Source organism: Gnatocerus cornutus, chromosome 9, assembly GCF_029298725.1.
Source record: "Gnatocerus cornutus isolate USDA-ARS CGAHR chromosome 9, icGnaCorn1.1, whole genome shotgun sequence".
Taxonomy (NCBI): Eukaryota; Metazoa; Arthropoda; class Insecta; order Coleoptera; family Tenebrionidae; genus Gnatocerus; species Gnatocerus cornutus.
In genome coordinates, this window is record NC_142241.1 from 8,246,831 (window position 1) to 8,272,747 (window position 25,917).

Here is a 25,917-nt window from a genome sequence, read left to right on the forward strand (position 1 = left end):
GCGAAACGAGAAGATGAGTTACTGATAAAGAAGACCAAAAAGAAAACAGATCGAAATCTGGGAACTAAACACAAAAAAACATGAGCGAGAACAAAACGTAGAAAAAATTATACAGAGGGAACCCGATTAAAGTACCTACAATGCTCGTAATTACAGCATCAGCTAGCACTATAAGAATATGTATTATAATTCTGCAAAAAAAATCTAAATTCTAATTTTAAAGACAAGAAACATTTAAAAATTTGGTACCTGCCCTACAACTTTTAAACATTTTTTTTCAGAAACTCACCTTTTCTAGTTAGAAATAAAAAACCAGTTGGTTAGATTTTATTCGGGTTCACCCTGTAAAATATGATAACAGAGTTTAATTCACACTCCAGCAAGTCAAAACTTGTTGATGTCACTACTTGTCAAAGATTCATGATGTTTGGAGTGTTGTAGCAAAAACTGTACAGTTGTTTGAAGCTGCAAGTAAAAAAGTTTCGCAGTGCTTTATTCATCTATCTTTTACCGATAGTTTTATGTACAAAAATGCTATAATAGAATTGAAACCGTCATTTCACAATTTGTTGGCTCGCGCGTCTCGTTCCAAAAAGAAAATCTGCGAGTAAGTAATCGCGCAAATACCCGAGAACATTATTGAAAAATTCCAGTACACATAATGTTCTTCCTCAGCCACGTGTGCCTAACGATTGCATCATCATTTTATACAAATTTTGTCTTATTCAACGGTAGCATTATGAAGAACCTGAGACCACCCGCCACCGTTGTCGACCCTGCGACAGATGGCCGTCGTTTACATCATGTAAAGAAAGCTCTAACCTATCTCGTATACACTGCCATTTTTTCCTTTACGACGCCGGTCCTCCCCCTTAATGTCCTCTACCTGAACAGTACGGCGTGTCATTTATAGGTTATGGTGATGTTTATGGACGTGTAAATAATAAAGATTGCCCGGGCCCCGTTTTCCACCCGCGCCCTCGTAACGCCAGTTTACCGAATAATGTGTACCCGGAGGTTTTTTGATTGATGGCGCGCCATTGTACAATGCGATTCATTAACCGACCCGTTTGTGTAACGATAACGATATTGTTTTATTATGGCTCTGATGATGAACATATACAACAGGTTCGCATTGTCCGCCCAAGAGATTTTTACGCAAATGTGCAAACCAAAATCTCCCCATCGGCGGTACAAACTATTAAAAAATATCTCCGGAAATAAAAAAAGTGCGCGAATTATTGTCTCAGCTACCGTAAACACAAACGAATCAACTCATTTCTGCTCATAAATATGAGCAACGAAACCGTATCGAAACAGATAAAATTATATTGTGCATAGAATTTCTGAGATGTTTATACACCATGCAAGTACTTATTGTTTTATTTTATTATCATTCCTGTCTTCAGCGTCAGGCATAGAAATTCAATGGAATCAAGCATGTTTAGCGAGCGGCATTTATAACTCGTCGATGTGTGAATCTAGATCACTCGACCACCCTCCTTTGCTCTGTTTCATTTTCGTTCTCACCCCGTATCACACGTCTTCCGGCGTCAAAAGGTGCACGGATGCGCAGTTCGTCCACAGCAGGTATTGATGCGCGCACAGGTGAGGCTGGTGAACGCGCCGCCACAGGTGTACAACCCTCCTGTGTTTGACTAACCCCTTTCCCACCACCCTTCGATACGGTCAAGATTCGCGCTCACCGCGTAAAGAAATGTGATGAATCCTTTATGGTTTTCAAATTACAAGAGTTACTCTCACCAATTACAAGTTTTTGTGTTTTCTTTATTTCAGGTGAAGGAAGTTAGGCAGGGCAAAGCTTGTATTCGATTTTAGGCTTAGATGAGATTTACCGTTGTTTGGTTTGCTCCTTTGCAATCTTGTCTTGTTGGAAATGTTTTATAGCGTTCTTGTCGACACGTGTTGTAAAAATAACCCGAGCTTAAGTTCAGAAATGTTTGGCAGACTTGGAGGAAAGTAGAGCTTTGCGTAAAAGGGTTCTAATTTGTTTTGTATAAAGAAGAAAAACGATTAAAACGCAGTGGATAAACACGCTACTAAAAGTTTCACAGAATGAACAGCAAGACGTTTAAAAGTTTTACAAAGTCTTTCGGAAACTATAATAAAAAAATAGTACCATAAGAAATAACTATGAACCGTCCGTCAAAAACAACTTAATTGACGCTGCAAAAGCTCACAAGTCCGGCTTCCTCGTTTATTCGTTCACTGCGCTTGACTGTTAATTAGACGGGAAAGCTTTGGTGCTTGCAATCGGATCAATTGCGCCTCTTCAAGCGATGGAGTGCATACAAAGCGAGGAGTGTTGGAGGACTTTGCGTGCCACTCAAACATTACACAGGTGCTACATTTGCAAATTTCATAAATTATTAATTGATATTGTGGTTCCGACTTTGACAATCCATCAGGAATGGACAAATGATTATCCGGTCAATTTGCAGCAATAAAGCCAGAATTCCATGTAAATCCAACGTACATTTTTATTCTCAAATGAATGGAATCGTCTAGTTAGGGCCCAATTACTTTTCCACTTATAAATAATTCTTATCAAATCGTAATTCACCACGAAAACACTTCATTCTCTATTCATTGACTACTATTAAATCGCGTTATGATATCATTTGGAATTTCATTAGCGCTGACGCCGTCATCAACCGCGAAGTTTAGTATAAACAATTCATTAATTTAATTACAATAATGAAAGAGTAATGAGCGAAAATTTATTAAAGCTAGGAAAACAATTGAGATAATTTCAACCTCTAGTTCACTCGACACCATTTTTTCCGACCAATTAATAAATGTCAATATAACTTATTTCCTTGTTTATGAGCCTTAAATCTGGGCAATTAACTAGCACTAATGAGACATTAACCATATCGATCAGTTCCCGCAACAAGATTTCGTTTAAAAGCCGGCACTAAAAAATGGTGGATGCGCCGGGTTGCAAACTAAGAAACCCCGTTTCCGCAACCACGTGTTGAAAATAGACGGGCTATTAGAGAGAGAATGTTTGCAGGTAATAAATTCCGAATGGTCTGGAGCGGTTTCCTCCTTCCTTTTTTTATATAAATTGATATTTTATGGTCTCCGGGGCTAAAGATCCGGTTACTGGGTGGATTTGCGAGGTCGGAACTGATGTACGGTTCCATCCATTGGTCAGATGGATTGTCCACACAGTAACACACAAATTGATTTTGCTTCGTTTAGATTTATAGCTCTTATTGAGATAAATTCTTGCTTTCTTCTTATACAGGCCGAGATGTGTCTACCTTCTTTTATTCCTTTATCGCGCGCCACTATACTCGGGGGTTATATTTATTTCAGAAACATGTTTTACGGCGCACTCTTTCCAACTTAAGTATAAAATACGCAAGTGTTTTAATATTTAAACGGAGCCGGCTTTATGCCACGTCACATTCATCACTTAAAAATTGGCCATATACCGATTTAAAGTCAGTGAGCACACTTCAACGGTTAGGAAATGATGGTGAAGAGGAGTGGTATCGCAAGAAAATGTTAAATGAATTCGTTGAGTTCTGTAGGCAGAATTTTGATCAATTTCGCAGATTTGCGGGTGGGCAATTCCAGCAATCCTACGCAATCCAGGTATAATGATTTTCGCTTTTGTATGTAAAATTGTCACCTCTGCAACGACAAACTATCAAGACGACAAAACAAAGCCGTCCTGAAATCCCAATAATTGAAATTAATGTCGCCGCACGAAAACTCGCGACTACCGCCTAGCTCTGAACAAACTGATAAATTCAACCCTCTTCCCTCTTCCACCGGTATGTGTACCCCTCGCGTTCAGTTAATTTATTTGTGCAAAGTTTGCGGCAGTAAGTAATTGAAAGGTATTTACACAGAGTTGTGTCTATCTGGATGTTTAAGGAGTCGCTAATAGTGCCGAGAAGCGAACTTAATTAATTTTGATTAATCGTCGCCAGAGCCCAATTTAAACTTTTCCGTGAGTTCCCACCTTTACATATTCGATTCCGATTTTTCCGGATCGGTTCCGGTCGACGGAGATGTTTTCAAGCGGTCCTAGTGGGCCGCCATAACCGCTGAGCTATCGGCCTCTTCGGGCGCATAAGGCACCGTGCACTAAATTGTCCGTAATTTGAAATCCCCGCAGATCCTAACGAACTCGAAACCGTTCCCGTTCCCGGGAGAATCGGTTCTACGCTGCCGATGGCCCCACAGTCCCCTCATGTTAAAAATATGACTGTTTTTTGTTTTTATGACGCGTCGTATTTATCTTGTTGGACCATCACCTTTTCAGGCCGACTAAATTATTCATGTTCTTCATTTTATTACGTGCCATCTTTGCGAAGCGCGTTTTTATATTTTATTCGTTGGACGTAATGGATTTTAAGGTGATGTACAAAAATGTTTCAATGGGATGAGGGGTGGAAGAGAAACGGACGAGCTTGTTTGTCGTCAAGATATTTTGTTTCGGAGGAGAAGGTCACCGGTATGTACATTCGAAACCCTTAATTTCGGGAAAAAGTCGTATGACGTATTATTGTTCTGCTGATAATTATTGTTTCTTGCGATCATTTGACGTTGTCTACGTCAATGGCGTTTATACAAAAGTGAAAAATTCTTTGATATTCTTCTTCCTAGATTCTTTGGATATTAGTACATATTTCCAATGTTCTCTAGATTTAATCTTTGAGGTCATTTATTTCGTCATAATGAAATTTTTTGGGAACATTCCTTGAGTCGAAAAATTCTGGATTTTTTCGATTCCATAAATTCTTTGTCGTCTGCTTTCAGCATTTGCATTGGACTTTGCTTTTAGCTTTACTGGAATTTTGTCTCATTTGAATTACTCTTACAGTATCAACTCAAAAGGCCAAAATTATAGCACAAAAAAGACAAATTTTAGAAACTTTTTCTGTTAGGGTGAAGTAAGAATTTTCGACATTTTATATTAAAATTTGTAATTCCGGTAAATTTGGCACTATCATATTCAAATTTGAAGAGGTTGCTATATTTAACTTTCTTATTAAATGTGCGCAAAGCCAAAATTATAGCTGAAGAAAGACGAATTTTAGAAATTTTTATTTTCAGGGTGAAGAAAAAAAATTTGACACATTTATTTTTGTAGTTCCGATAATTTTAGCACTCACAATGAAATTTCTAGGAGTTGCTATTTTTGACTTTATTAATAACCCTGCCAAAGGCCATATTTTTTCAGTTATATTTATGTTTGCAGATTGTAAGTCGAAATTACAAAATAAAATCGTAATTGCGCACATTTTTTGCTTTTTCCATTCAATAAACAAAAGTACAATTATAAAGTTGCTCACCAAATCCACAGCTCGATTTCGTTTGTTGTGCGTTTATTGTTATCATGAATTCATTCTTTGTTGTGCAGTTAAATATCTCAGAAATTTATCCAATAAACAACAGTTTTGTACAGGCAATGAACGGTGCATTTTTTGTTGCAAAAAATTCTTTGATAAAGACAATGCGAACCAATAGATTTGGGTCCCTAAGCCGATTCTAACCGCAATCTCCATTTGGTACCAAGAAAAAACGGAGATCTTTAAGAAAAAAATTTTTAAATTTATATCCTACGCTCTAGAAATTTATAATTTGGTACGGTTATTAAACATGTCAAAAGTAACAAATCTCGTAATTCTAGGATTAAAACTACCAAAATTAAAAAAATTCAATAGTCAAAATTCGTCCAAAAAAAATTGTGAAATTCGTTTCTTCTGCTCTAGAATTTTGTAACTAGAAACAAAGAAATTTTTGACATTTTTTTGTAAATATTTCAAAATTTAAACGTCTTATTTTGGCAGGAAGTAAATAAATACGCAGAATAAGTTTATTACAAAGTTTGAAAGCAAAATGCGAAATACAAAATTATATTTTACCGTTAAATTACAAATAGTCGTATAAAATTTTCCCAAAACTCGCAGAAGGCGCTCGAAAATGATATGAAATGTAGAAGCTACAATAACAGCGTGGTATTAGATTTGTGTAATCCCGAAACAACGTCCAATCGTACTTTACATAATGACAGTATTAAGCGGTTAAATTAATTGGACCGAAATGTGCCCTAACCGCAACATTCAGCACTAAAATCCTCCACATAATTTGTTTCTGTCAACATTCTGAACGCAGATGACATCCAGCACATGCTAAAAATACAAGACTACAGACTTGGTATTAAAAACAGTCGTCTCTCGCCCTGTCACTTCCCTAGGTGAAAATCCCTTCGCCCCCTTGCATAGGTAATTACGAGGAGACGACGGTCCGTTTGTCTGATGTGCGGTCGGGTCTGTGTACTGCCGGTGACAGATCGTCGGGTAGCAGGACTCCTGTCGCGTTTTGCCCCCCTAATTGATGGATGGCTCTCTGGAGACGGTTTACTAGAAAACCTTAGGCTTCCTCGTGCGGAATTTCCACTAATTTTGATTATTTTATGTACAGATTGGATCGAATATCTCGATAAAAAGAAGATGGTGTAGGAGGGCCTCATCCCCGTGTGGTTGTGTTCAACCTTTGCTGCTTCAAACTTCCGAACAAAGTTGGCTACAGGCGCTTTTATAATCTTACCAAGCGACCAACTCCAGTTCTAATTACGGCCCAAAGTATTAATCATATCAAGTACTTATCAAATTTCATAATGAATCTATCGGAAAGTGGATTAGTTACTCTAACAACGTGGTTATACGATATATTCTATCGAAAGTTGTTCAAAGTACTTGCCTTTTCCAAACAACTCCTTTAAATGCCAAGACAAATAATGGCGGCGTAATTATTCATCGAAATTAGGAAGCAACTGAAGCGGACACAAACAAGACTTAAGAAGAACAACAGAACTGCGCTTAGATAATTGCTTGTGTCTTATCCGATTTGAAGAAGCGGGCACAAAACGACGGCAGAAATTGCATCGTACAATACCCAACTTTACGCAGATACAACACGACACACGTTCAAGCTCAACGGATTTCATAAAATGTCTGAGTAAATCAAACACAGAAATTAATAACCGGTAAAGCCGGACCGGAATTCAATTTACAACGAATAAATTCTACACTAGAGCTAAAAATGTTTCATTTCAACCGTTACCATTTAATAATTAGTTCCGCGATGTTGATTCAACGCTCAAGTTTCAGTGGCCGCAGTTTTTGCGCGTTATTGTACATTTCTGCAAAAAATCCTTTCAAAATTTAAAACTATTTTGTTGGTTACGAAATTCGACACAATGGGCCGGGAAACAACATAATTGGAGAGAACGCACTCGCTCTTTGAAAAAACGACCTCTTTGTAATAAACATTTGTTGATTTGAGCTCGCAACGTGCAGCGGAATTCTAAAAATTATGGAATAAAATGTTGCAAAAATACGATCCACGCCAATTTGAACATAATGTTCATAAAATTTCATTGCTTTAAGGTTAAAAGTAACGCATTCAGAGGAGAATATAAAACTTTGGATTTTGAGTTTGTCCTCGAACGAATTCGTACTTCTTCGTATATTCCGGGCTAACAAAAACGCCCTAGAATAATTAAAAATTCTTGTTTTTTGTTCTAAAAAAAAGTTTGGTACACACAGGATGTGAAAGGTATCGATTTGCAATTGTCCATGTGAAAATACAAAAGGATGCAGATTTTTAACAACAAAAACGGGGATAAAACACGTAAAAACGGGTAGAGACAAGTTGGAAACTGGTAAGACCAGACAGTACTCACCTTGATGCCGATGTGAATCGGATAATCTGGTTGACTATTAATGGTAGGAAGCGTCTGAATGACCGGAACGATCGGTAGCGGACAGGACATCATATTGTCAGCCTAAAACAAAAAAAAAGAATAAATAAAAAAATCAAAAGTACAACCCATTGTTAAACCGGCTGAAACAGATATTACAAGCATAGAAAAAGTATCGTTAAACACACAGATGTAACATTCGAATAAGCTTCATTAAATTGCGTATTGTAAACTTCATCAGTACGAAATCCGCGTTTCGATTTTCTCTTTTATGAGTGTAGTGAACGCGGAATTTTTTCCCTAGTAATTTGTTTTTTGTTTGTTTACCTGTACGGTCTTTTGTGACGTGCTGCATTCAAGTAACGTAATGAAAAATAAATAGAAAAAAATCCCTTCCGCGTGATGCACAGAACGTCAGAAGCAGTGGAGCGCTTTAATATGTAAAAAGCACTTTACGAGGGGAATAATAAGCCCTTTTTCTCTTGTAGTCGCGTAATCGCGTTAAAATTTTATCACCTTCTATTTGTCGTGTCGCTGGAAAAAAGCGCCAAAAACAAACACAAGTCGCGAGTGTTGGAGGTCAATGTTCCACTAGCTGCATGTTGAATCAACCGCGGTAATGGTTTTACAGCCCTATTTCCCCAAATAGTTTCGGATTTAATTATCGAGTTAATAAACTCGAATTACCATAAATTTTAGATAAAAGTAGAAAGATTTGTATTTTTCATGTTGCAACAGGTGTTCCTCGACCAGCTACAACTTCCTGCTGCATCGGTTCGCCGCAACAGATGTTTCCAAGAGCATAAGACGTCCTCTATTCCGGAATGACGAGATCCGACGCTAACGACATTAAAAATGTCAGTAGCGTTCGTGAAAAACGACTTTTAAATTGCAAAACTTTTCATATTTCAATTTCGAGTTGACATCATCAGCCTGCGAATATTGTTGTACTTTCCTGATAAAAGTTGATAATTTCGTTCCGGAATGGGCGAACGAACGCGCATTGCTGACGCCTCACTCCTGAGATAAACCCTCGCAGAAAAATTAATTTCCCTCAATTGTTTTACTTGTTTAATCCAATCTCCAGTTTGATGAGCATTTACATATTTATAATGCGTTCGTTTTTTTCTTCTTTAATATCCTCTAGGAGGGGCGGACCGTTTCCGCTCTGCATCTAGCCGAGATCAGATCAATTAGCGAACAGCTCGTGGGAGACTATGAATCACAGAAAAAAGCACAAAGTCAAGAACCTCCACGTATGAGAATGTCTAGGGCATGTGGTGTGGGAACACAACCGACCACAGTCGACGAGATTCATTACGAATGCGCTTGAAAGGGAAACGAATGTAAAAGGGAAGATTGACGAAAAACTTGCCCTGGGCCAGACCTTACATCCTACATCATCCAAAGAAGTCGATGTCATTTATTTGACTTTCAAATTAAAGTTACCAACAATTACAACGTTCTAACAGGATTTTAGAACCTGCGGAACTAAGAATTCAAGATCAGGACATAAAATGTGGGTAATTTGAATGCTGCCAAATAGCAAGTCAACAGTTCGCCTGCAGAATCCGTTGATCTCCCAGCCAAATAACACGAAGAAATCCAACAAGCGCCAAGACGTCAGAGCCTCCACCCGCCCAAGAACATATGTCGCGTCTTTCAACAAAACAAATTGAATGTTCGTAAATAAAATTATTCTTAGCATCATTAGTACAAACCTGCCACTGAATGGTAATACGTTCAAAGAACGACAAAGTTGCTTTATAGAATTCTCGCAAGTATCTCTAACACGTGCAATTCCCCGCAGTAGCGTTCTCTACGAATCTCGCCGGTACGACGATCTTGCGAAATGTGGGAAATTATCGCAATTAAAGCAACGACAACAATAATAACCCAGTAAATAGTCGACGTCAATTAGACGTTCCGACCTCCAAGAACATCAACAAAATCGCCTTGGAAAGTGTCCAAAACATGCTAATTGATGTTGTATATCACCTCACGCGTCTTGCGGCGCGGAGTGGAATTCTCTGCTGGCATGCGAGCCGCTGAAATTTCCGCTGACACTTAATCATCACCATCTCATAAACTGTCTGCACACATATCCCGGAAGCTATTTTCCAAAAATCATAATCCAACGGAGAGAAAAAAGCTGCGGATTAGTCACTAATGATTCTTCGAACACGCATCCGGAGCGAACGCCACGAACACGACTTGTCCCTTTGTTAGTGTAGAGAAAGAGCGAACCCCATTTATTAACGAGCCGGACGCTACCGGAGATCACGCCAGGGGGTAGTGTCTCCAGACGTCTCTTTGAAGAGCATCACGAATTCGAGAAAGAAATGAGTCAAAACAGAAACGTGCTGAACGCATCGGGAGATGACAGTTTCAGTATTTCGTTTGGTTTGATGATTCCAAAGAAACGACAAAAGGAGTAAGTCGTCTGTACCCGCGGCAAATTGAGCTGATTCTGTCAATAAATAAAAAAGACGAGGCAGTCTTCTTTAACAATCGTCTGTTTAAAGAATCAAGGGAAAATCTGGAAGAATTAGCTCCTTAATATACATTTGACTACTTCCTCGAGGCGCTCGGTGAAATAACTCAACGTACCGTGCACTGAATATTCCAATATTGCACTGGAAACCGTTGGCACGAAACTGACAATGCTGACTGAGGTGGATAAATGCTTTCAGCTGCACCGCAATGTTAGTTTATATAAAACTGCCAAAAAACCATTTCGAAACACCCTCAAAAATTCAGGATTAGGCAAACATCTCAGAGGTATTAATTATTCCCTACACTTGTCATTTTCGCCTACGTCTTTTTACCAAAAGAACCGCAGTTTACCTTTCGGTCTTTGCCTAATCCAGGAAAAACTACAAAATCTCCCCACATCAACGATAATGAAGCAAAATCTGAATTCCATTTTCTTACAATGGAAGTTGTATTTTCAGAAAAGCGGCAGTTTTCCCACCTCTTTAATATTCCGTGAGAACGCCAAACTGTACGTTGCCCTCGTAACAATTAATAAAACATGAACAATGGAATAAGATAAGAACAGTCAAATTTACAGGAAAACAAGCCTCTGAAATAATAACTCATTCACATTTAAAGGAAGAATCGGTCACGTGCACGCTTCCATGACCGAGTGCTTGAACTCTTGATGCGAGCTTTGTAATTATGAAATTGTTGATTTTACGTTTCATTAAATTTATTAGCGAAAAATTGCAGCGATGGTGTCTCTTTAGCGTGAAATCAACCGAAGGTCAGGAATGCCAAACAGTAAAGTCCATCAAAGATTAGTTCCATGGGAAGACTATGGAATTTAATCAACTTCGCTGTTGAAAAAAACTACTCGATCCACAACTGCATTCATTGTTCTTAAATTACACACGCGTTTGTGCCATTGTTTTACAGATAAATTAAAAATCGCTCTTGAGGTGTTGGGACAGATCTGTAAATAGCCACGGAAAATTACGACATAAATAATACCCGCCAAGCAGTTTACTTTTCAAAAACCGAATATTACATGTTTACCGAGGTTCATAAAATAAGTTCGGCAGCTGCGACCAGTGAAACTTTGTATTTATTTTGCTTGTTCATGTTCCAAAATTATATTTTCGTTTCGAGTATTGCTCAAAAATGAATGAACATGTCAATCAGCACCTGAAGTTGTGAAATATATCTTCATCAAATTAAACGATGACATAAATCACGATTTTAATCTTAAAAAATCTTGGCAGGGATCCCAAAATTTCCGGCGAATGAGTAAGTTTCGTTGTCATCGGCATAGTTTGTAAAATGATTAATTCCAAGCGAAGATTTTTGCTTCCTATTTCAATGAAACTTGTATTTTTTGAACTAGAAAATTCTAGAAAATAATAATAAAATTGATGACTCTCGACAGAAAAACTTATTAAATCATATTTTTATAAGCCAATCGATTTTTTTATTAAATATATTGTCTGACAAACAACCGAGAGATAACAATTCGATTCCCGACGATGCCGCGGAATTTCCTTTTACTGTAATAAAGTAATTCAGTGTATCTCAAACAATTTCCACGGGAAACGTCTACAATAAAGAATTACAGATAATAATTAATTAAACAAAAGTGTGATAAGAGTACAAATACACAATCGGGGTAGATAAAGACCCTAAAAGCAAATTAGAGGTCTCTGCGGCACGTGCCAGTGGGGTTTGGGAAACTCTGGTCTTTTATGATTGCGCTCATCGTTATTTACCCAAAGTAAACAATTTTTACTGACTTTATAAAGCTCTTTATCTTTGACAGTCCCACATGTGGATTATAAGAGCCTTCGCAGAAAATGGGAATTCCTATAAAATCTTCATCGCTCCAGCAATAAACTTTTCCCACCAATCAGATAATAACACCAACGTCGCCAACAAAGAAACCCAGCAGTCCGCAACGGGTCGTATTTTCGTACCGTCACACTCAGCATACTCCAGATGTCACGGTTCGTTGTTTCCGCGCCTCTTGTTCCCTGTAAAGTAACGCGCGTACTAAATCCGGTCTAAGTGCGACCGGAGTGGCCGGAATAGGTCTTTCGTTAATTGCGCCCCGGATACGGGGGTTGCGTCCATAATTCACCGAGCACTTGGGGCACGACTTACAAGTGGCCCTCTTGACGACGGCCTCTTATTTTTCACCCCTTCATTCGGAGATTTAGAGAAGAGCGAAATCGGATCGCGCCGTCAGTGGCAGGGATGAAACCCGGGTCTAATATATATGTCAAAGTTAGGCAATCAGAAAGAGATTAGTGGAAGGAACTGACGTGAGCTGAAACGGAAACACGGCCATTTGTTCGGTACCTGTTGGATCGCCAGACCAACTTTTCATGGCGTGTCGACGTTAATTGGGCAGGCGGGGACAGAAAAACATTTTGATTACCAGACGGGGGTGGCGATTACGAACGACGAGGTAAGCCGCCACCGATGACAACGATCCTGTCCAAGATCTTAAAAACGAAAAACACTTTCAATTTGTGTGGGCTGTCGACACAATTGTTGGCGGAAGGATCTTCGGCTTAATCTCAACCCATCAGTGGAATTTCCCTCGTCATTATCTATGCGATCGATGGTGCGGTAAAGGTCTCTTTTTCGATTTAGCAACGCAAACAATTTGGTTACTCCCGAGTATGGTTCTTCGAACATGTGTACCTAAATGAAACCCTCCGGAACAATCCCATCCCGAGCAGACCCCGATTTTTCTGGAGATTACGTGTACCGACCTACTTTAAACCGATTAGGAAACGTACTGTTTGTTGGGAAAGTCGAGAAGAAAAACTACAAAATGTAGGAACAGTCCTTTGTCCCTTGAGTACTACAAAGGCTCGTACTTAATTAAGCGTCTGGCACGTCGTCGATCGTAATTAACTCTTTACCGATTATTGTAGCTATTAATTTTCGTTTGATGGAAAAACCTCGAACCTGGTGTATTCGACGTCATTACGACACGGATGCGGCGGTATCGCCGCGGCGCAGTTCCGAATTCACCATTAATAAAGTGAGCGGGAGGTATCTTAATTAAATCAAAACAATATGGCTACGTGAAACCGAAATTAATTTAGAGAGCGTTTGTGGATAAGCGGCCTTCTGCTCGGGTTTCGTAGAGCCGGATCGAGTCCGGACCCCGGAGCGCAGGTAAACGGGATCGGTATGTAATATAGGCAGTTATGTAATTCGGATGTGAGCGATACGAGCATTCGTCAAAATCGCACGGCTTCTCCGTGTCCTACACAAAAGCCGGCATTCCCCTTACATTTACGATGTTAGTCGAGCCATTCCAGAGTCTGCTTTCAGAGAAAACATTTTCTGATCGTCCTTTATCCGGGACTCGCAAAGGAACTTGACGTCATTAGTACGATCATTGGAGTGAAGATTATGCAACTTGCGTATCGCCGCCTAGGTCATCGCCAAAAGTAAAAGTACCATAACAAAATACTAAAATCAACGATCACTCTCCTCACTTCGGCAAGCACGCAGACGAGGCCGTCGTGGTCAGCGAGCTCGGGCAGGGGGACAGCGGTGGAACCGGATCATGTGAACGCAAGTTCAGGTGCAAACCTTGAACCTGAGAAGCCGCGTTCACAACAGAGAATAAAAGAGAAATATTTCGTGGGAGGTGCCCCAAACAGAAGTCATGACTTCCGCACAGGCGGATCCGGAAGAAGTGGACTGAACCTGAATGGATAATCGCGTGGGTCGGTTTGCAGTTATGGGGCCACGTAGGAGACCTCCGCGAAAACGAAGCATATGATGACTCAAAAAATGAGTTACGGCCAAAAAAGAAAAGCGCCCCTGAAATTTCCGGGGTAAGCAGTTCCTGGTCGCGCTCGTTATAATTGAAAATAAATAGTTGAGGCTTTGTTTATCTGCGTTAAAATTTTATATCGGCTGCTGTAACTGCAACAAAAACGTACCGGCGATAAAAACGATATAAAATCGTTGAATTAGAGCAGAAATAAATGATTGGGCCGTGGGATAGCAGACCGACTTCATAAACTGTTTATTTACGGCCATAAATATTTACTTTGCTAGCAAAAATTGCTTCATAATCGAAAACCCTTTGGCTTAATTCGGTTTTGGCATAAAAGGAGGGCATCATTGGATGCCGTAAAAATAACCGCCCGAACCCATTTCCGCACTCGTTACCACCTCGAGAGATTTATTCACGACGCGGTAAAAGGAGAGAAAGGTGAAAATAGAAGAAAAGAAAAAAAAATTGAAAATGTACTTCAGCGACGGGTATATACGAGAAATCAATCATATTTCACATGCGAAATCTCCACATAAGGATTAAATTACAAGGGAAAGGCGAAGTGGGTCCTTTGAAAACTCCGGGTTCGGTATTGATGCCATACATGACGGCTGAATACCACCCAATAAACTCTTTAGGTTTCTGCCAGATAAGAAAATCCATAGACGACTCGTCTCCGAGTTAAAAGGAATCCGTAAAAACCACCACATCGATTAATATGATTGCAATGGGGCAAATAAGCGACACTGATCAGCCAATCGGTAGTAATCGGATCATATTGATTGTATAACGTGGAATAATTAATTTCGTCTACATCGTCCCATTTTGACCGTCCAGTCTGTCAACACCCCACAGCCAGAACCAATAATGAGATAATCTCCGTTTACACACAGAAAATCCGGGAAACTTGCACAAGTCTGCGTTTTGTGGTGATACATCATCTCATGTCAGGATCGTCCGGGAAAAAACCTTATCTTATGCGAGAAGGCACGAAATCTGCGCTATTTACACAGGTGACTATTTCTACCAACTTTTACAACGTGAATTGTGTACAACCGGTATTAACAAACTCGGTTCAAAATAAAGATGACAACGGTGACGTCACCTCTGAAGACGTGAAGCGCATGAATATGAAGAGCCTCTCGTGACCGGGAATTGATTCCGCATTCAACTGGTGTTTGATTCACCAAGAAATACAGCCATGGATAAAATAACACGTGAAAGGTGACAATAAACTGAAAGTTGAAGAAAATTACGAAACTATTTGAATTTAATCCAACCAATTATGATATTTTTCATTATTAATTATTGAACTAATACATCGAAAACCCCGTGGATTAAACCCCTAAAGCAATGCGGCAAAATCTACAAAAATGTGGCTTTTCAATATCAAATTCCAAACCGATCGGATTTTTTTCGCCAATTAAAACCACCCCATGCGACGCTTTTTCCGGCCATACGGTTCAACTAATCTGTTGCATTTTTCATAGCCCGTAAAGCGTAAATATACGGAACACGGACGACACATCAAAAATGGCAAATATTTTCAACGTCCGGAAACGAAAACAGTTCACATCACCGTAATAATTCATCCGTTTCTTCTTTCCTTCGATATCGTGGATTTTTCTCGAGCGATAAAAGCCAGCGTCGATATTTTCCACGATATGGACGACTTCCGAATCCGAGAACCGGAAAACGACTGTCTCGATTCGGGAACTTGTTGCCTATTCTTTTCGATTTCCTGTAGATGTTGTGTTCTTGTTTTGGCGTCGATTTTACAGTTCATCCGTCTGAACAAAGTCGTGTGTATTTACATCGTAAATTCATTACTGTACTCCGGACACGCCATCCGGAAACCGAGCTCTACATTCTGGAACTTGTTGCTGTGGGGTCTTCCAATCGATGTGGACAGCATATGTGTCATAAAAACCATGAAATTTTCCTATTCGACGCAAACTTTATGTTCTTGTGGAAGATCGTTAACCTCATCTAACAAACGATGAACTAAACAGCGCAATAACATCGACGATAGAAGAACCAGTTCCTTCATTCCTTCGTCGGTCAGGTTGACGGCCAAAGCCGAGTTTACACAGCTCAACAGTGTTGCGTAACAGTGACGAGAGAGTGGTTCTGGCCCGAAAAGGAGAGTGTTCCACAAATCCAAATAACCGTGGCAGATGGAGTGTGAAACACCTGAGTTAGCCTAGATCAGGGCAGTCCAAAATAAATCGCGCGTTTAGCTTCTAAAATCAGCGCGTTGTGTAAACCTACATTCTTACAGGTAAGGGTCGATAACACGCGGAATAAATGGTAAACACGACCGGAGGATACTTAGTAATAAAACAACACAACTGTGGAATCCGGTCGTTCATAAAAAGGAGAGATCGTGAATCTACGGGGTGGACAGTTAACTGTTCCCGATTCTAAATAACACAGCTATAATAGGTATTAAATCAAGTTACTTCACAAATAAAACATCACATGCATGGCCTAACACCACGCATCGTTTATAGAGCACTAAAAATCGAATGTTCTTCATCCACGATAATAATGGTTGGTGGATTACCGAGCATAAGCCGCTCTTATTTATGAAGCGAATGGTAATTACCGGTAGTTTTATGATTCTTTCAAATCAGTCTAAACAAACTCACATTCCACATCCAGGAAGAGTAACCGCAAGCAGTTGCGACGATGATACAAAACCAACTGGAGTTGATTTAAGCTAACAGCTAACGGCCAACATAACTACAATATTATGGTAATGCTCGTCGGCCGAGTACTAGTCCACAAAATTTCTCGAACGCAAAAATGGTGGATGCGCCGGGCTAGCCATCGAATTTAATTTCATTCTCACACGAAGAACACGAGACCGAGAAAAGCGATATTTTATATTTTGATTTCGAAGCCTGGAAGCCACCGTCGGACGCAGATTTATTTTGTGCAATAAAGCCCCAGAAATTCCTATTAAAAGTAAATAATGGACCCCTGGTGATGTAAATAACTCAATCCTTATTACGGGAGCTTTCGAAATCCGCACGGATCGATTAATTTAAATCTATTATAGTAATACGCTCATATGTGCTGATGGTGGTGGTGATTTATTTTCGGGAAGTGTAGGAAAGCAAGAAAGGAAAATTATGCTCTGATTAAATTGTTTGATGTAGGGTGAAATGTTAAGGGGGCATGTGCTGCTCTTAATATTCTAAAAAAAACGCCAAGTTTAGCTTTTCAAAAATTAACTTATGTGGGGCAATTAACTATGTAATTATGCGGGTTCAGTGAGTGCCTTTGTCTTCAGTGTAGATTTGACCAGTCAACTAAAGGCGCCATCTCAACATGGCTAACGAACTAAATCTATAAATGAATCTTCCATCTGTCTTCGATTGATGATTCTAAATTTGAACTAACAGTGCTTTCAGTTAATTTTCCAGCAAATTATGAAAGAAAAAGAGTTTTGAAATAGGACTGTAAACCCCGTGGACTGAACTGTACTTGGCTAGCATTTAATACTAGTCATTAAATAATAATAGTACGGTTTAATGTAAATTTAGTATAATGTTGCATCATAATACTCTTATATTACAATTAAATCGCAATGAAAAGCTAATTATATGCAAATGATATTAAAAGCTTAAGTGTATCCCACTTCAATTTTAATGCCAACAAAAATTTTGTTATTTATTTAGTTACAACTTATTCCAATGAGTTTTACCCTGATTGTTCTACAATTAATCAATACTTTTTAGATTTCCAGAAGAACCCGTATGTTTGTTTATGTAGCATTGAAATGGAGAGATTTATATTCGCACGCAATCTACATAAAAATACATTCTTACAAAAATGTGCGATCCAAATCTCAATTGAAGCGTGAAACGCATGATATATTTTTCTCGCGTTTAAATGACAAATTAAAGTTTAAAGTAAACTAATAAACTGCGAGTTTAATGCAGGGAATTTAAACTCCATCTTTCAGAGTGGTGTCAGGTACAGAAAAACTCTTGTTAAAGTCGGAGATAAATTAAGCACAACGTCAACTTTCCAACAGTTGATTGTCACTGAAACTTCGGTCAACTATAATATTTCCCCGGAACGCAGATTTGCCATCCGTTGTAAGAGATTGGTTCCGGTTAATTCCTTCTTGATCAGAGCCATCAACCACTCAGTGCAGCGTGGTTTAGCTTAACTTCCTTCGACACGTACGTAAACTCCCATCCCCTGAAACCCTCCCTGTAATATCACCTGAGCACGTAAAGCCCATCGCATCGAGATCAATTCCAGTTGCATCCCTCCTATTTTTCTCCACAACTCGATCGTATATTTCATCCCCATTTTACAGATGATATCATACATTAGCATTTATAATGCACGAACATCTCAACCCCCCACTGCCGTTCCGCAGCCAGACTACATTCAATTAACCTAATGTAAATTCCGAGCCTTTGTCTGATGGTTTAGTAATTTATGCGCCGCAGTTTCCGACGCCTTACGACACATTTGTCAACGCGGACACCTGTTCGCCGCCCCCAAACATCCGTTGAAAAAACTAACGCCACCTCGTTATTAATCGAGCGCGCGCGCCTCGACGCCCCACGAAAAAACCATCCCCTTCAACACATAACGGGGTGATTGTTGACACTAGCACAGGTCGTTACGTCGCAGGTCAGACGTTAACTAATGCACCCCCTCAACTCCCGACCGGTATTGTTGAGCCATTTAAAATAATTTTAGCGGTTACCACTGTAATTTGCACTTGCTTTTGATCTCTCTACCTATTTGTTAATTAAAATACGGGGTAATTACATCCGGCTCGATTGTTTTAATTAGTTGTACTTTGGCGCCGTTGCTGCTGCTCCCAACTGCCTGTTATTGCTGTATAATGTATCTGTTCATTTCATTGTTATTTTGTGTTTAGAGGATACTCTTGTGCACTTTTAAAACAGTTAACTTCACACGCAAGCAAAAAACAAAGTAATAAAAAGCCAAGATTTTCAATCAAGCGTGTATTTACAATTTCAGTTTGCTTATCAGAAACGATTTTATCATTTAATTGGCCTCCGGCTAATCCAAAGTTTTACAGGTTTTCTCTATTCCCATATTCGAGGACTTTTTGTTTGATTGACGGAACAAGTACAAATTTGTATCTTTTGTTTGCTCACAGTGGGTCGAAAACCGTCTTCTATTTTTGAGCTTCGAGCTAATCTTTCATTCCCACGGTGATCCTAGCTTTGTTTTCTTACACCTCCGCAAGGTTTACCTCCACCAAAAAAACCCTCGCAGGCTGATCAAGCTTTGAAAATGTGTTTTACAAAAAGAAAGGCAGTAGTGTGTATTTCATCTTCAAAATTCTTAACCGGACTGGACTGTCTAATGACGCCTGATGGAGACAAGAGAAGAAGATTTGGGAAGTATAAATAGAAGGTCTAGAGAAATACAAACTTGAGCTATCAGGCTGTAAAAATAGAAACCTGAAAACTCCGAAATCTTCAGAACTGAAATTTGAAAACCAATGTATTGTTCGATTATATTTAATACAGCGCTCGTCGATGAACCCACTTGAAATCCAGAAGAATTCCACCTCTAATAAAGTAGTATTCGCGTGGTCGATTCCAACCCTTGATTTAGCAAAACAGGTAATTTTAGTCGAAACGAATAACAACAACCCTCGGCATAAACATAAATAGCTCACGATATCTCCAACCAACAAATGGACGTTTTGGCGAGTGCCCAACTCGTAATTTACATAAATCACTTTTTATCAGGCCGCGTTTATTTATAATTCTCGGTCACGGACTTAAAAAAATCTTCCCGTTCGGAAATCACCATGGAGTCGAGGTCGAAACGTCGTTCCCAAAGGATGAATTAGATCCCTCTAGAAAGGTGAATGACAAGAAAACGTTTCGCAAATTTCCACATTAATCATCCCAGTCTCTTACCTGATGCTTTTATACAAATTTGCCGCAACTTACATTAGTTATGAGTGCTTTGAAACGTGGCCAAGTTCCCTTGTCGCTATAAAACCAACAAATTATAATAAACGATTAATTTTTCACTCGGTGTTACATACCGGGCGTTTCAAATTAACCGACAATTAGTCTATTCTCTTTGGATCGTTAATTTTGGTTTATGGTAACCGGAAGAACGACTTTTTAAACATAACCTACATCTTGTTTTCATCTTGGTAGAAAAATGGGATAATAACAATTTGTACCATGGATACTTAATAATAAATTGAACCAGGGTAGGATATAAAATTTGGCACAAAACGAAGAAATCGCGGCCAATTCTAAACTGTTACGGAACCAGAAGAGTGTTGTAATTTGTATTGTAGTTATGGTGTCATTTGACTACGAAAACTAATGAAGATCGACGAGGTTGAGCTCACATCTGACACGGATCACAATACGTTTGAATTTTTATGCCACCAAACTTTCCACACTTGGAACGGAGCCAAAAATATTACGCTTTTTATCGTCTCAACGTAAACCTTTTTATTTTGATGGAAATGGATTGAAAAATGAAAAATAGACTGGTATAATCAAACCGACGATTGATGCCCCAGTTCATGAGTTGATCTTCAAGTGGGTTTTCTATTTGCGGATGGCGTAACGATCGCTGTTCCCAAGCGTTAGAGAAAGTATTTTTGCTCTAGCCAGCTAACTTGAAAATTCTACCAAATGAATAGATTTACTACAAAGTAGCTATCACCACTTGAAAAGGCTCTCTCATCCGAAGGAACATCTAATACCAAGCAGAAACTTCCTCAAACCTCTCAAAGCAAACTTCCCAACCGAACAAGTTTTTAACCAGCAAGGTCGATATTTTCAAAAAACAAAAATGCGGCGCTTTTGCAAATTGCCGCCGCCCTTGAGTTTCGTTCCCATAAACGATTGTCGTCTCGACCGCATCTTTTACTTAACCTCGAACATTAACTCCGGTCCGGTCTCCAGGGATCAGCTTCGAGATTATAATTTCAAGTCCGCGCCGACGTCGCCGAAGATTAAAACTATCACGGCCAAATCGCTAGCAGACAGCAAACGAAAGGGAGCGTCAAAACGTCTGCCAGAATTCGTCACACTAATAAAAGTTGAGCAACGACGAGCCACTGTCGCGTAAACATCAATGAAACTGTTGAAAAGACGTTCTAATAATTTAGAAAAAACGTGGGGGCGGTTGACTGTTCGACTAACCGAATCATGAAAGAAGGAGTGAGAATGAGCGGACAGATTTATCTTTGGGAGAGGCTCAACAGTGCTTTGATGTAACGGGAACAAAGAATTAATTGTCAGTTCAATGCTTGGATATTAGCAGTTGTGAAATATTATTTATTTAGCGAATTAGAAGAGTTATAGCCCTCGGATAAATGATTTCACTCGTGGATAACCTTGGCTTTACACGATTTTTAAAGAGAAGAACAGAGAGAGCTGATGCTTACAGGTGGTCTGTTTACTTTGAAATTGATAAAATGTTCAACATTAATGTCATTATAATGTACTTTGTGGCCGTTTCGAAAATACCAGTTGGCAAACAAACATAGAAATCATCGGATCGCAATCATAAAAATAATACAGTCAAGCAGGTGCAAAAGAATAAACACTCATTTTGAAACAAGCAGGTAAGTGTTCAGCTAAGTTTGATCATGAAATGTGGAAGTTCTTCCTAATATCCTCTTAGAGTGGCGAAGTGAAAACGTAGCTTTGAAAGGAAGATTACCGTTTACCTTGAGGCGCCTTTAAAAACCCTCCAATGACAAAATTCATTATCTTAATTCACGTTGAAGTGATAGTTGTCTTGGATGAATATTCCATTTTGTTAAAAAACCGTTTGGTAATATTAGGTAAGAAGAAAACGTATGAATTCAAACATTCTCAGGACTTTTTATGATGCAGTTGCGGCATGCAACAAACGTCAATAAATCTCTCGCTAACAGCGACTGAATTTTTACATCAAAATCTGTTGATAACATTTATGTCGCTGTGAATGCAAATATTTCACCGCTTCATGACTGATACAGCTCAGATGATGTACATTTTTCCAATTATCATTTAACCCTCATGACCCGCCATTTGCTCTCCAATCACCCACTATTAATCCCAATTTAAAACAGCTTACGCTTATTCTTGGTAACAGGCAATTTGGAATGATTTCCACGTAAATTCATCGTGTTGGTTTAGGAAAGAATCCTTCTTAATTCCAATAATTCAACAAGACACGTCGTTTTGCACACTGGGGTAGATAAAAAGTGTTCTACGGGCGCACGCACGGCAAACTGTCAAAAAAGCAAAGCATTGACTTGGCGTGACGCCAGACCTTTCCTCCGCCAAACAACACTTGTTGAATTCCTATTAGCCTTTCTGGTAATGTCGGTGGGTAACTGGATTGGCCGTCGTAACACAACGACTTTATTGGATTTGAAACCAATTGCCTGTGAATGAGGGCTGCACTTTGGGGTCAGAATTAGTTTTAGCGACGAAATTAGATTGCTTTCGGACTTTCTTAGTCCCACAAACGAACCTGGATGCGGCGCTAAAGCCTAATTGAGAATGTGGGAGACATTCGTCTTGTGAAGTTTTGATTTAGTACGACGTCGCGGACGATTTAAAACGTGTAAATCTCGGACGCATCTGTTAAGACTATTTTAAATTGGGAGACGCCGATGACATAAGTAAACAAAAAATAATCCAACGCGTCTCACATAATTTATAATGTAAACATTCATCACGACTTTTGGCAAAGAAGACTTTCCTCGGCAGGACGGATTGTCTTCTCATCGACGGCAGCCAAAATAGATCGAGACCTACTTTACGGAGATCAGATTTTTTGTCTAGAAGAGACTACCGCATGACCTTTAATCTCAACACTTTCGAATTACGCCACAAGATGCAGCATCACCATCATCAGTTTCAAAACAGTCAAGGTCGAACATGCCGACACCGAAAGTAAATAGAACTAAAAGTGTTCCTTCATGTCCTAACAAAGTATTCATATTGTTCCCTTATGGAGCCTCGCATTCCGAACCGTATCTACTGATATAAAAGCCATTTGACGTCCTTATTACAAAACGGATTGGTCGGCTAATTGCACAACCTTGTCGATGGTCGTTAACCCATTTTATAGTTCTAGTGCATGTAATGAAAACTGACTTCCGATATGTCGTCGGACTTGACACTAGAATCCAATCCGACGTACGTAAAACTTGAACTTGCGACCGAAAAATTACTATTTAAAAGTGTAGGGTTTCCGAGTCCTCCAATATATCCGAAGCATTGGTTATTCATCGCGATGGTTGACCCGGACTTCTACTTTCACAATGAATTGGGAGTTTTAAAGTTGAAAATTGGATCCGGCACCTCCAAATTAATTATTACTAAGAGTACTCATGGGGCTCGTACGTGATACACTGTTACGGTGTGGAACACTTTCGTAAATGTTCCGTAAATTAATACAACAATGTTAAATTTATCGGATGTCGTCGCGACGGCGACGGCGGAAATAACAGGTAGGTAAATCTCATCTCCACCGATTCGAAACTAAATTTTGGCATTCTGTCGAAATAAGATTATACAACGACACGATTTATTAATAATTTGACAACGTTAATAATTTAATTATGAGAAGCAGTTAATTGGTCGTTTATATAACCGACTAGATCAAATATTTCAAAACGGATTGCTCACTCGTACATCTTCAACAATTTCGTAACGATGGCCGAAGCAAACTTCATTATGCATGTTTTGACTGGAACTGCAAGATCGGTTGGAAATCTATTACCGACGTTATATTTTATTCCGCTACTTGAAAACCACTTATATCCCATTTAATTGCTTAGAAGAGAATTTAAATCGCAATTTCCCGAACTTCTCAGGCGATCATCCAGCGCACATTATGCTACAAAGCAATTAATTAATTAAATCAACGATAAAAATAGACCATTGTTTTGAAGAACAGTCATTTGTGAGCCAAGATAAAAAAGTATTACTTTTTATTAAAAAAAAAAAATGGCTCCATAATTTCCTGCTATTTTGACTTCTAGAAATTCTTTTAGAAACAAGGACAGAGATCTATAAAAATATGGAAAAACGTACATTTCATGCACTAATGTAATTTATGCATATTTTCTCATTAAAAATAAATTAAAATGAAAGAAAAAGTTAGTCTCTGATCTTATCGAACTACTCAGACCAATTACTTCACGCACGTTACAGGATTGGTTGAACATTTCAATTTTTCTACTTTTATTGTGACAGTCCAAAGATTTGAACTAATTAACACTAGTTTAAATATCTACACATTTTTTAAACAAAAAAAAACAAAAACACTTAATTCGAGTTAAATTGGCGGTGAACAAAACAATGAACTACGACTAAAGTCATAAAACATGTACGATTTAGTGATATTTTATTACTTATTATTATTAATTAAAAGCGACTGAAAATGTGTTTTATTTGTACAAAAAATGCGCACCCGGCCGTTCTTAGTTTAATGAAACAAACAAGCATGTAACTATTTTATCAGCACATTTTTCTGCAACAGGAAAATAAAAATATGAGTCTGCAGAAATGGAGGTATGTATTATCTCGGAAAAATTAGCTTAGTAACAAATAGCAGAAATTGCAACAAGCTGTAATTGCATTGTTGGGAGAAAATTCAACTGATTGCTTTTGGGATGATGAATGTCCTTTAAGGTTTATCGCTCAGTTACCAACCTCCAAAATTAAAACTGTTTCTATACACGTGTCAACGGAGAAATTTTCGACTGCATATCATCATAATAAACAATGATTTATTAATAGCTACAACATTTCAATTCAAGTTCGAACAAAACAATTAAAATGATTAAAAATGAAGTTAAGATTTAAAGTCAGGAACAAATTAAAAACGTGGCGTGAAAAATAACTGTAGGAAATTTATGACACCGCAAATAAATAACACTTTTGACACTGCAACATGAAAACAAACAAGTCTATAACATGTGTACAACCGAAATAAATTTCCCACAACAACCGCCGACTATTGTTTGTAATTTTCGAAAGTGTACATTTCGTATCTGTATCTACGATTATAAATTCAGTACCTACTAAAAATTATACAGATCCATCATAGGCTTGGCTGTTTCGCAAACGCCACAAAATATTTACGACTATCATAAACTCGATTTATTCAAAGGAACTATTTTTTGTTCCCAAAAGCAAGCTCATTACAAAATAATTCAGCCCGAGCCGTAAATTGTTGTTTTGGTGTTCATCCACATTTCAAGAGCGAAAATAAAAATGATAACTTCCAGTAGTAAACGCCGACGGTTCTTTTTATTACATTTCCTGTTCCTCGATATCGTACATTAATTTGTAACCCTCCTTCTGTGGGTCCCGACGAAACAATTCGGTTTTATTTGACGATTACATGAGACATCGCGTGTCGACTAGGACGACAAACTGTTGATCCAAAGGGTTCCCTGTGCTGATCCACAACGATTCGAATCACGTAGGATAGTTTGTATTTCGCTGAGCGGGTTTTCTATGGTTACAAAAGTTGTGTAAATTTTCCATCTTCTTCTTGAATATTCTAATTTGTGTTTGATTGGGCAATTGGTGAAAATAAACCGAGGAAAATAGCTCACAAAGCCGTTACGTCATTGAAGCAAATGCGGAGTCGTAAAATCTCCAGCTGCATCAAAACTATTATAAAATTTACATCAGCAGCAAGGAAAAAGACCAAACGTCGCTCATAGACAAAAATAATTACCGGTTTTATTGGCTGGAGCTTCTGGGCTTCTCCATTTATTAATAATCGGATCAAATGACACAAGTGCGGCGAGAATATTGTAGAAAGGAACGACGGAAATAGAACTATGATAAAAATTGCGTTATATCGGTTCACACTGGAACTTTTT

At 38.7% G+C, this 25,917-nt stretch overlaps 1 protein-coding gene across 3 annotated transcripts in view; it reads right to left on the minus strand.

The window, feature by feature from the left end:
* Nucleotides 1–25,917, minus strand: part of heph (polypyrimidine tract-binding protein 1 heph) — a 100,728-nt gene that overhangs the window by 37,223 nt on the left and 37,588 nt on the right. For all 3 annotated transcript variants that reach the window (XM_088046711.1, XM_088046708.1, XM_088046710.1), the window contains one exon: nucleotides 7,733–7,834. In XM_088046711.1, coding sequence (XP_087902837.1) covers nucleotides 7,733–7,825 — 93 coding nt within the window. In that variant the 5' untranslated portion in view covers nucleotides 7,826–7,834. The remainder of the gene's footprint in view (nucleotides 1–7,732; nucleotides 7,835–25,917) is intronic.